At 37.3% G+C, this 12,958-nt stretch overlaps 2 protein-coding genes and 1 long non-coding RNA gene across 3 annotated transcripts; 2 read left to right on the forward strand and 1 right to left on the reverse strand.

Annotated features, from left to right (window-relative positions):
* Positions 1-620: 620 nt before the first annotated feature.
* LOC121305884 lies at positions 621-6,168 on the forward strand. The gene is made up of 4 exons (XR_005948127.1): positions 621-704; positions 2,546-2,634; positions 4,759-4,854; positions 5,692-6,168. It is a non-coding gene; the product is annotated as an uncharacterized LOC121305884 (long non-coding RNA).
* Positions 6,169-6,259: 91 nt separating this feature from the next.
* LOC121305873 (Rieske domain-containing protein-like) lies at positions 6,260-8,512 on the reverse strand. Its single transcript, XM_041237530.1, has 4 exons — positions 8,000-8,512; positions 7,380-7,535; positions 7,228-7,262; positions 6,260-6,675 (listed from the first exon to the last, which is right to left on the reverse strand). Exons 2-4 carry the CDS (start codon positions 7,531-7,533, stop codon positions 6,298-6,300), a joined length of 567 nt encoding a protein of 188 aa, XP_041093464.1. The 5' UTR covers positions 7,534-7,535; positions 8,000-8,512; the 3' UTR covers positions 6,260-6,297.
* A 2,930-nt stretch (positions 8,513-11,442) lies between these two features.
* Positions 11,443-12,648, forward strand: LOC121327348 (probable G-protein coupled receptor 150). The gene has a single exon (XM_041271315.1). It carries the CDS (start codon positions 11,443-11,445, stop codon positions 12,646-12,648), a length of 1,206 nt encoding a protein of 401 aa, XP_041127249.1.
* The last annotated feature ends 310 nt before the right edge of the window (positions 12,649-12,958 follow it).

Here is a 12,958-nt window from a genome sequence, read left to right on the forward strand (position 1 = left end):
TGCATTCTTTATATTATATATGATAATGAAAGCAATAATAAAGGAATAGCCCAGGTAAGTAGTGAAAAAGCCTTTTTCATTTTTTTCATTTTTTGTCTAGAAGCAAAATCATGGCAAGCACGACTTCTGAAAAAACATGACCGTCACAAATGAAGCCGAGCGTGTGCTAGATGACTTGAAACAAACAGAATATCAAGTGTAAACAGAAGCTGGAATGTCACGATGTTGTGATTTCCTGTTGCTACTTACTGAGTGAGGAAAAGGCAGCGATGACTGGAATACCATGTCAATATGACACTGAGACAGACATGATACCGCTAAAATAAGCATTATACTTGCACAGCACTATATATAATAGGCCCTCAAAACTCAAAATCCTTTGCACTGCAGTTTAAAAATATTAGAACACAAGTTTCCTATCCTTTTATGAACACAATGTTTAAAAATAGTTAAACAAACACACTTATTAAGATTTGGAAAGACCTGCTTTGGGTTGACCACAGCTTCTAGATCTTTTCGTTGCATTCTGCACTAGTTGGGGACATATCACGTGTTACATCTACACTGACAATTTAGTTTCAACTGGTCAATACTCGGAGTCTGTCTTTTATCACCAAGCTGTTGAACTCAGTTCAGCAATGCTTAGAGGCGCTTCTGTATTCAGAGCTGCGCTAAGAACCGAGAACCACCCGGTATTAAAACAGGTAATAAACGTTGAAATTAAGAGATGGTGCTGTATCCTAGCTTTGCAGACTGGTCAATATATATCTGCTATCCTTATATATATATATATATATATATATATATATATATATATATATATATTATACTATTCATACTATATATACGATATATTATATATATATTATATAGAATATATACGTACTATTGACGTACAATTATTATTAACGATTATTAACCTGTTAATAATAATTGCTAATGCAATCCATTACCACGGGGTTGGTGTGAGATGAACTGTTTAGTTAAAATTGAAACTACATGTATATCGTATTTCACGTGATGTTATTAATGTTCTATGAAACACTGTTTAAATGGACATGATCGCAGCATTCTTCATCGGCCCTTACTAATTTTAAAAACAGGACGCATTTATTTTCAATCATATAACTTTATAGGAAAGGGTGCTACAGTAGCAATTTATTTGCAGCGCGTGTTTCATTATTGCGTCATCGCCCCTGTCATGTTTAAAGCTTAGGGCTTTGTTAGACATTGCAGGAGGAAACAGAAAATACGTTGCCTTTTTAAATGTTATTGTACACTTTGCGAGAAAACGAAACAGTAACAAGCACAATGCCCCGTACTGTTGTATATTTAGGGAGTCTGGGCTGAGAAGTGTCTGAAAACGATAATGTAGTTTATAGATCATGTTAAGGAGGAAAATCGGATGGATATGTGGAAGCTTTTTGAAGAAGTTTTCAGGACAAGGTACTGGGTATCCATTTAACATTCGTTATTTAAGAAGAGAGAACGACCACATGGAATGCTGTTGCGCCCAAATTAAGAATTTTAAACACCTTTTAATGTCTTTTTTAAATCTCGAAATGTTCATTTTAACCTGTAACTGATCATAATATTTCTGAAATTTCTACACAAAAATTGTAAAATTGTAAATGTGTGATCAGTCCTCCTGGGTGACAGTTACAAAAAATACACTCCATATTATGAGCTTGTTTGTCTTGCTTGAAAAACACATTCCTGATATAAAAATAGCTAGTTTGCAATACTGTACATAGTGGTGACGTTTTCAACCTCTGGATGTGTAGCGGTATGTATTTGTGGATGACCAAAATAACTTGCTTTCCAGATTGTATTACTAGTATTATATTTGTAATATAACCCTGCAGTCAGTGTGTTGGAAATTATTCTACCTGAATGGAATGTTGCATGTGAATGTTGTAATATGCATGAATACCACTGGTGCAAGAGACAATACGGGCTTAATGAAGCAAAGCGCTAGATTGAATATTCTACCGAAGTCAATTTGACATTTTCAGACTGAAACTGTACAATTCGATTTTAAAAGTAAAAGTAACCTTTTGCAATTCATCATACTAGTGGAATGCTGTCCATATCATTTCTTGAAATGTATTATGAGTTGCCACCAGTCAAACTAGAAACATCAAATATTGAATCATTTTAAGCCCTAAGGTGGGAGAAATTGATGGGAAATCCTGGGTCATAGTGGATGATGTCACACAAACGTCACTTTTAGTTATGATGTAATTTAGTATAGCGGTATATAGGTTATGGTGATCTATTTTCACAGAGGTGTTATATTGCTTATAAGCCTCCCCTGTAAACTTGTATAGCAGTTGTTACTGTAAACATGTTCCATTGTTTTATACTCAAAGTTGTTGTGCTTTTGGAACATATAATGAATACTCTGCTCTGTCTTTGTGAACTACTGGACACTTGGGAATTAAGTGATGTATCTTAATGAGCTTTTTCCTTGGTTAAAGGAACAAAACATGATTTATAGAGTGGAAGCACCACACACTAATACTGTCGCTTTTGACCCCTTTAGCGCCGACAGTCCAGAAAGCTTTTCTGGACATTCTTGAGGAAGTGAAGGACCACGTGCCTAACATTGTAGGAGTCCCTCAGTCTTCTCAGGTAAATATCATACTATTGCAGTGTCACATTAAAAAAACAAAACAATCACCTTTGCATAGGCACTACACAGTGCTCAGCACATGTATTTCATTTAGCAGCCCTATGAATCTCTTGTGGGAAGATGCAGAGGAGAACTGTTGATTGCCATCAGGATACGTAAGTCTTGAAAAACTTTATTACAGTGACATCTAGGGGTAGAAAAATGTAACAAACGATTTTTGTACTCTGCAGCATTTTATGCCTTGCATAACACACTGTCTGTTTATTTCATCAACCTGAAAAGGACAGCAGAAAACAATATATTTTCAAATTGAGATGTTGCTAATTTATAGTTATATATATATATATATATATATATATATATATATATATATATATATATATATATATATATATATATATATATATATATATATAGTTTTTTTCCCATGGTCATAGATCTTGCAAATTAGATTTATTTTAATTTTAGTTACAGAGCAATGTCCAGTTCAGTCACTGTAGCCTGTCCAGTGATAATATCAGGTTGAAATGGGTGTTGGTTTGGAGAGACAGGGCTGTACAGCAGCTGATAAACTATCATGAGAACAGCTTGAACGTACTGGGGGAACAGGGGCTTGATCAGATTACAAGGGAAAGATACGGCTCTCAAAATAGCATATTTCTAAAGCTCATTTTAAGAAGGGACATTTCTTCTTCTCCCAGTGTTACGTTTTTTTACGATTGCTTTGAGTCATTTTTCAATACAGCGACCCAATGTGCACAACTCTTAACACATAATGATAAGCTGAGTGGTAAAATGCAACCATTTAGACACATTTTTCCATGCTAACATACAACATGCATAACTGTAAATCACCTCTTCCAATCATAAAGTTGCCCTGTCAGCCATTAGGACTCATGTCAAATGCTAACACTTATCTGGTAGATTTCTTAACTATTTGATCACCTGGTAACAATTGGGGGTCATAATTGCAAATTGCTTTCTCTGTGTGAGAATGCAAGACAGCTTAATTGATAATTAGTTCATCACTACATAAAGCTCTGAGCTTTCTAGTAGTACAGTTTTTTTCTTCCAACAGCAGTATTTGTTATTGTTATGTAAAACCCATTTATGTTATTGTGTTTCAAAGATTAAAAAGGAAATGTTCAAAGTTTCTGATGTTTTAGACACTGCTTTTGGTGTCTTTATTACTGCATGGTTGACTCCACTGCATTCATTTTGCAATGTATACAGGATTTTGATCAGTAGTTTGGGTTTTGGTCATCTTTGGACTGCTACATGATATTTGATGCAATTGTGTAGAATATCACTGCATGCTTACTGTACATTATTTAGAATATGTCTTATTCTGGAGGTTGCTATCATTTTGCTCATTGTAATGTTGATCACTTGAATATGAGCAAATGACACTTTTAGACTTTGTTTTGATTTGAATTATTTTGTGTTTGCTTTTGCATGATGTATTTATCTCATTTGACACTAGTATTTATTTTGCACTCTGCATGGGATTCACCCCAAAATGAGCGGTTCAGCATCTTGTGTTAAGAGTTGTGCATATTTGAACACTGTATTGAAAAATGAGTCAAAGTAATCGTAAAAAAAAATGGATCGACAATGTTGTGAAATTTGTTTCCCTCCTGTCATCCTATCATACTTTTATTACCTTAAATGTTCACAATGTCATATTTAAGTGTCCTATAATTATGATGTGTTGGAGGCACTAGTTCTGGTTACCAATGCATGTATTAGCAGCAGCATGTGTGGGTAACAAGTAGGTATCAAGAAGAGATGCTTCTAGTGGGGAAAATAAGCAAACTGGACTGTCAACTGAATGCAAGGAGCTGTAAACAAAAGGCTAAACTATTTTAGCCTACACATACACAAAATATTTATCCTGCAATGTAATCATGATGATGGGACACCGCTGCTTTGAAATGCTGTCAGCGAGGCTTTCACTTCCCTGCGAGCAATATCCTTGCTATGCATACCTAGGAATGCTTGACATGAAAGGCACTTTATAAATTCTTGTACTGTAATAAGGATCATGTTAAGCCCTGGCTGGTTAAAAGGGCGAGATTTATAAATACGCATGCAAGAGTTAAAACTTTGGGTTCTTGTTGCAGGGTGGAAAGGGCTCTGTTTTGGATCTAATAACCTGGCCTGCAAAATCAGCCTTCTCTGGCATGCTGCAGGCTTCTTACACAATACACATGTATCTGGTAGGTGTATTGAAAACATATTATTACTGTACTTCAACAATGTATGAAGGAGTCTTTGTGTTTTTAACTGCTGTTGCATTTCTTTCCATTAGTCCATCAGCTTTTTGCATTGAAGCCTAATGGTATAAATTCCCATTTTGACGCCATGCTTTTCTCACCACCAACATTATCAATTAGATTCCTGAATATATTTACAATTACTGTACTGTATTGTAACACTGCAATTCACCACCATGCCCTTTTCAACTTGTCACTGGCTGTATCAGTTAAGTCAAATGGCATGTCTATAACAGTAACAATTTGGAATTAAGATAAGCTAAAAACCAGTATATAATGTACAGTACAAGCTAAGGTTTAAATAGCTTCATGAAAAATTTGAGGGCAAATACAAAACAGCAATTGGTGTCAATTGCCAAGATATGAATGTAGCTGGAGTGTTTTAGGGCATGAGCAATATTAGGAGCAACAGTTTAAATCTTTCATGCATGAAATATTGGGAAAAAAATTGGTTTGGACAATGTAACATTTTTCCTGTTGCTTTATATGGGGGAATAAATGGCATCCTCATGAGGCTATAGTGCACTTGCATCTTTAACATGTCCCCACAGAAAGACTAGAAGAGTTTTTAATCTGTCCCCAGATGATGGCACTGTGCATGAAAGGGTTAAAGGAAAACAAGAATATTCCCACAACACCAAATATACAAAGTTACAAAAACATCATGCTGTTTAAACATGGTATAAAATAAAAAATAAATAAAATAAAAAAAACTTTTTTTATTGAATTATTTAATAAGAAATACCAAATAATAATCCTTTTTTTCTTTTCTTTTCGCAGTCAATGCACTTTAACAGGGCTATGTCCCGGGTAAGAAAGGCTGCAGTGGAAGAACAGCCTAGGTGGAAAAGCACAGAGAGGGCAGGGATGGAGTTTGTGGTTTCAAAGCATGGAGTCACTGCCAGGTATTATGAATCGACGCGACAGGAGTGGCTGTATGGTTCCTATGGCGACTCCTCCGTCTCCTTACTCTAAGTAAAAAGGATAAGGATCTCCAAACTTTGTATTTGAACATGTTTTAAACACTGGTTACCGCAGTTCAGTAATGTTGTAACCTGATCGTAACTGTCAACGCTCAAGCATAAATCAGTTATATGTCAGCCATAGACCATCACTTCAAGAAGTATTACAATGTAATAAACACAATAGATCAGACATTTCTTATTTAAAAAAATCAAATTTTATAACCAAGTAAAAAAAAAAAATCATTAAAAAACAAACAAAAGAAAAACTGTTAACCATAGTCAAAGGTCACTGTTGAACAATACAAAACACACACAATATTATATATATATATATATATATATATATATATATATATATATATATATATAATATACATACACACACACACACACACACACAATGAAAAATGTCTACACGAGATTAAAAAAGCCCAGAGGTGTTCACAGTGCAAGAGTACCTCAGCAGTGGCTCGGAAACATTGTCGTCTGTATTACAGCTGCAGCGATCAGCATTGGTGCAACGTGTTCCTTGGGTCAGGTATTTGATACTTTTTTCAGTCTGTCTGTATTCTTCAGACTGATAGTAGTCCGAGTCTATGCCAGCGCTCAAGTCAGAGAGAGTGACGTACACGTCCCCGTTTCTCACATGAACACAATGAGTCCTCTGCTTCACCCCTTTGGAGCACCACCTGGCTGTGGACTTGGGAGCCTGTGGGTTTATGGCTTGATAAAGACCCTCCCCTTCAGCCAGAGTGATCTTGTGCCATGAACACACGATGCACAGCTTGCCATTGATGTCCTACAACATAGAAATTGGCGAAACTAAGTACATAGTATGCAATCCCCCACCAAAATAAAAACCCAGTCACCACAATTGAGGGCTTTCAAACACTCCTAGGTTGTACAGGACTTAATTTGTAATGTTATAATTTAGTTTTTTCAGCTTTTTAAAAAGAGATGCCACGCCATAGAATTCCATTGTTGTGCATAACTTTAATTCGCCAGCAACGTCAGATCAATGACAAATCATTGTAAAAATGTTCATTCATGTATTTAATCTGAATTTAAACAGATTAAATACATTAATATCAGCTTTATGACTGTTATGCACTTAGATTTAATGTCATACTGATGTTTAGAAGTGTTCAGTGGCTACCTCTCACCAAGTTGACATAACAAAGAGTGTGTGAGACATGCACTCTCAACTTGATTAGAATAGCGATCAAACTCTTACAATTATACACCAGTATTAATCCCAAATGTCAAGGGAAAGTTGTGTATTGCATTTGGGGTAGCACAGCATTAGCTTGCAGGGAGCAGACAGTAGGAATGCAGTACTGCGCGGACTTGCCTCAATGTCCCCAAGATGTAATGGTCCCCCTGTATCTGCAAAAGACACATCAAGGCCATGAAATGCAGCCAACAGTGTATCTTTAAAACTAGTAATACTAATAAATATCTATATATCCTTTCAACAAAACCAATAAAATTGCAACAACTTACGGTAACAGTGCATGTCCATGGCATAGAACTCTCCTTCACGGTAGATAACTACCACATGCCTGCCATGCACAAGAGCAGCATTTCTTTTGGACTCAATGATGTCATCTTCCTTCCCCACAAAAACGGATGATTCTACTCCAGCTGTAGAGGTCATACCTTACAAGTATTTAAAAAAAAGAAAAAAACAACACTTCACAATACAAATAATATACATATTGTCCCCCACCTTTCCCATTCATTTGCATGACGTCAGGTGAAAAGCCTGGTTTACTCGAGTAAAATAACTGAGCCAACGGAAACCCAAAAACGCATTTTACACGAGACATTTCTCTCCTGTAAATGTCTCGATAAAAAAAAAAAAAAAAACTCGCATAGAAACCCCCTGAATGTGTGTTAACAACAACAACCCAACTGATGGTTATTAAGAGGTAAAGTGCTGTGGATTAACCTGTGAAAATAAAGTCGTCCTTGCAGAAGAAATAGAAACACAACATTAGTTTTGCATAAACTTACTACTATATAGTCTTTATTTTATTTTTCTTTAATTACCAGAACCTGTACCTGTGTTTGTTTGTTTTGCTTAACACACATTCTGTTGAGGTAACGTGGGGTGTTTTTACCTGTTAATTGCCGGTCACAGTTTCGCCTCTGTGCGCGTCAGATGTTGCTCAGTCTGGAATCTGCAGCTGGGAGAAAGGAGGGAGCCCCTGCACTTAAAGCGTGGGGCCAGCCTGTGCAATCAGAGCCTCCTCGGTCCCGGGAACCTTGCTATGAGAACTCGAGGTCTTCACCTCTGTTTTCTTCCATGGGTCGACAGGCTTAAATGAGTTATTTTGCAAAATGAGTTCGCAAGGATACAACCCACAGCCTAACTAAACTACACTACGTATTCAAAATGTACCAAAACACTTAGGCTAGCGGTTGACTATTAAATAGGTTTTAATTAAAAGTAAAGTTTTTTTTTTTTTTTTTTTTTTGCCGGAATCATATCGGCGGTATTTATATTTTTGGGTGCCTGCAGAACAGACCCCGAATTTTACAGCAGCACTACTAGCCCAAAGCACGTGACACCGGGAGTGGTTTTGTACTCGCTAGCTTCCTCCTGGGGGAGGTTACACGCCGTACTTTGCACGTCATTCACATAGATAGATCTCTGGTCATACAGCACAATATCCGGTCGTAGGGATTGATGATTTGACATTTTGATGTGAATATTTTAGTTATACCTTAAATGAATAGTCAAAATGGAAACATGTCGAGCGCGGAGTGGTTTTACAAAATAACAATTGTGTGTGTTTGGGTTGCAATACATTGTAGTAAATGCAGTATTTTAACTAATGAATTGTAATGGTATTTTGCAGTGCAATTCAACATTTCAAACACCAGGATTATGTTCTGTTACTTGATTTAACCTGCTATATTTTAAATAAATGCATCTAAACAAAGCAATCTTCAGATAATTAGTTGATGTGCAATATGCTGTAAAATGCACATCAGTGTCTGTAGTACTGCACGAACATCAGCGTGCTCTTGCTGAAAGTACCAGAATCAGCAGGGCAACTGGTGGACTGCTACGAGTTGCGAATTAGGACGAATGTTAGCTGGTCAATATGGTATTGCCATTGGGTATATCTGCAACGAAGTGACTGCAACGGCTAGTCATTGGCTTTTCTGTAGTTTTACCCGCTACTAAAAGTTACTGTTTATAAAATAGACGCACACAGTTTTTGTAAGACTTACACCACCTTTGTCATGTTGCCACAGTCTCAGATACAACTGCACTTCCGTTGCCTGTTAATTACAAATAAAAAGAAGCTTCGATTGTCCTCTTATTTTCTTGTAGAAAATATTCTAATTAATTGTATGATGTACACATTGTTTTACACCTAGAGATGCATAGCTTTCCAACACAAGCCAGGTGTTTTAGATCTGCATGGGCTATACATATATTTTTCAAATGTATTACGAATGGTTTTGTAGAGCCACCTAGTGAATTTACCGGACTACGCCATCCCCTTTGTAGTCTGCAGGAGAGGACTCCTAAAATTCAATTTTGTATGAAATCCGCGCACACAATAACCCTTCAAATAAATGAAAGCACAAAAGGTAGGTAGTTTGAAAAAGTTTATTTATAAACTGGGAACAGCCCCAAAATGCATTAACCACAGCAGTTTATGGAACTATCACATAGCAATATATTCAATTGAATTATTAACAATAATAATAATAATAATAATAATACAAATAACAACAACAACAACTAACGATTGATGAAAGCACTAGCCAACCACCGACCTGGGAAAGCGACAGAGCCACCTCTTGAACAATCACAGAAAATAAAATTAACAACCAGTGTAAATAATAAATAAATTTATTAAGACTACAAAATGATCAAAACTACATAAAAAAAAAAAAAAAAAAAACACAAAGCCGCAGTGCTCAAACCCAAGACAAAAACACCCGAGGACTATCACTGTCCCAAATAACTGCAAGGGTAACTATACGAGAATGCTAATAAATAAAACTACTCAAACAAAATGGACACTAAAAGCTATCAAAAAAAAAAAAAAAAAAGTTACATGGACTTGTAAAGTTAAATGAAGCAAAGGTTAAAATCTATTCAAGAAACAGTGGAGGGCGCTCTTGGTCCTAAGAAAAGAAAACAAAAGGTTTGCAGCGTCTCCAAAAACAGTGCCATTCACAACTGTGTATTACAATTCCATTAAAACTCTTTATAAAACCACAATACCTCGGTTGAGCTGCAACCTGCAGTATATACAGTCACCCTACACATACCCTTAACAAACAATAAAATTACCTCAGGCGAGTCCTTACTCGAAAACGTCTTTTATGGCCCAACCTTCAAATACCGAAACTAAGTTAAAAAGTTATTGTACAAATAACAAAGTAAAACATCACACTGGGAAGAGGGAACATGTACATGGCCTACCCTCGTTCGCCAACAACACCGGATAGATACCCTGGACTGACCAGCATTGCATTTAAGAAATCTCATTCACAATGCAAGACATATATTTCCCACTAGATGGCAAACTACGACCTGAATTTCAATAATCAATGATCCAATAAAAAATCTTCAGACTTTTTACTTGATTAGAATTCAGGGTTTCCCAATCCTTGTCCTGGGGGATCAATGTGTCTGCTGGTTTTCATTCCAACTAAGTTTTCAATTAATTAATCAAACCCTTAATTGAACTAATAATATAATAATAATAATAATAATAATAATAATAATAATATAATAATAATAATAATAATAATAATAATAATAATGTATATACTGTAGCGCCTTTCATTCATAGTGGACCACCAACACAAAGCGCTTTACAAGATACGAGACTAGTGCCAAGTAATGTGCTTAATTAGACATTTTTAATTGTTCTCAGCTCCTAAAAAGTTGCAGATTTCAAGTTATTTATAAAATTGTATAGTTAACTTGAAATCTCCAAGTATTTAAAAGCTGAAATCAATAAAAAAAAAAAAGGGTCTAATTAAGTTAATGAATAGTTTAATTAAGGGCTAAATTAAGTAATTGAGAACTCAGTTGGAATGTAAACCAGCAGACACAGGGGTCTCCCAGGACCAGGATTGGAAACCCTGGATTAGATGATGAGTCTTGCTTGTTTTTTATTCTAACCATCCCCCATTTCAACCTATCTGTAAATCTGTACACACAAAGCGTATTATATAAGTGTAGACCTAAACGCAAAGTATCGATTTAAAGGCAATTAAATGTGCATTCAAAAGCCCAACAGTTAATTGCTAATAGTAAGACTATATGACTATAATCAGTTTGCGCAGACTTGCACGTCACCACAAGACCCCTATACAGCACTTCCCACCTGCCCATGCCTCGTGGTTGTCATCACATGACGCGCAGTGGTCTATATAAACCGCTGGTATTCACAGCCTTTCCGTTGTTACAGATGTTCCCTGGCTGGTTACAAGTGATCCATAGACCAACAGCTGTTTGTGTCATATCTGCTGAGGAAAGCTTTGGCTCAAGTACTTTGGAGAACATTGTTACAGGTGCTTCTAAGTGATGGAAGCTCTGATCAGCTTAGAGAGTTACCTGCACGCAAATTCATCCTCACTGCTGGTCAGTCAATGGAATCTTAACGCGTCCAACATTGAAGGGGAAACCACAGCCAGTCCACAGTATGACAGGCAAATCCGAATCATCACCATGACCGTGATCTTTGCAGTGGCACTGGTGGGCAACTCGACCGTGCTGTACAAGATCTGCTGCCGGAAAAGCAAGAGGCGGAAAATCGATTTCCTCATCACTAACCTGGCCCTAGCGGACCTGTGCGTCTCGGCGCTGACTCTGTTTTCTCAGATCATCTGGGAGGTTTTAGAAGACAAGTGGGTGGCAGGGGACCTGGCCTGCAGGCTCTTCAAAGTCTTGCAGGTGTTTGGGCTGATTGCCTCGTCCAACATCATTGCCGTAATCGCGCTGGAGAGGCACCACGTTATTGTGAACCCCCTGGCATCTCCGCTGCCAACAAAAATACTGGCATTTCTTGCCTGGTTCACAGCCCTCCTCCTCTCTGGCCCGCAGGCTTTTGTGTTCAAAGTCAAAGGTGGAGAGAAGTGCCTCAGCACATTTGGTGACCTGCCCAAGTGGCATTTCCAAATGTACATCATCTACGGATCCATCACCGTGTTTTTCGCTCCGTTCTGTATCCTGTGCGCTGCTTACACCCGAATCCTGTGGACGATCTGGCAGAAAGAGCAACAGGTGGACAGCAAACGAGCCGACCCGAAACAGTTAATGAGGAGACCGGTGAGAATTATTGCAACCAACAGTGCGATCCCACGCGCCAAAATAAAAACCCTAAAAATGACTCTGGTGATCATCATTCTCTTCATTGTCTGCGGGCTTCCTTATTTCATCATCGAAATGAAGGTGGCATTCGGGACCAGCACGGAATTAGACGCGAAGGTAATCGCGGTGCTGGGCGTCTTTGTCGTCTCCAACAGTGCTGTCAACCCTTACGTTTATCTGTTCTTCAAGACCGACAACGTTTACCTGAGGAAACTGGAGAAAAAACTGTGTTTCTCTTGCTTGAAGGAGTACAGGGAGAACACGTTTCACAGGGAACGGCTTGTGCACCCGGGAAGGAAAGCAGAACAGTCCACAACCACCACGACTTCAGAGACGGAGACTACAGCGGTGCACTCAGTCAGTTACATAAAATCCGCCCTGTCGCTCAGTGACATTGCTTCGTGTGAAAGCTCGATATGAGGATGGGGCAAGATAATTAATGATATGTCTTTCTTATTATTTTGGCGTCTTCTCTGATAAAACTATCTGCAAAGTAAATCTGAATCTTGCTTGTATATTTGATGGCAAAATGGTTATAGATAGCTCATAAAAACGATCTGCTTACATTACAAGTGATTATTAGCTATATATTTTTTTCTCTTTAAGCAATGCAGCATGTAACGGTATAAAATCAACCGGCTATATAATGCAGGTAAAGCAATGTACTATTATACTTTAAATTAAATTAGGCAAACTGATAATTTTGTAAAATGAAAAACTGTTATTGCAA

This window comes from Polyodon spathula, chromosome 2, assembly GCF_017654505.1.
Source record: "Polyodon spathula isolate WHYD16114869_AA chromosome 2, ASM1765450v1, whole genome shotgun sequence".
Classification (NCBI taxonomy): domain Eukaryota; kingdom Metazoa; phylum Chordata; class Actinopteri; order Acipenseriformes; family Polyodontidae; genus Polyodon; species Polyodon spathula.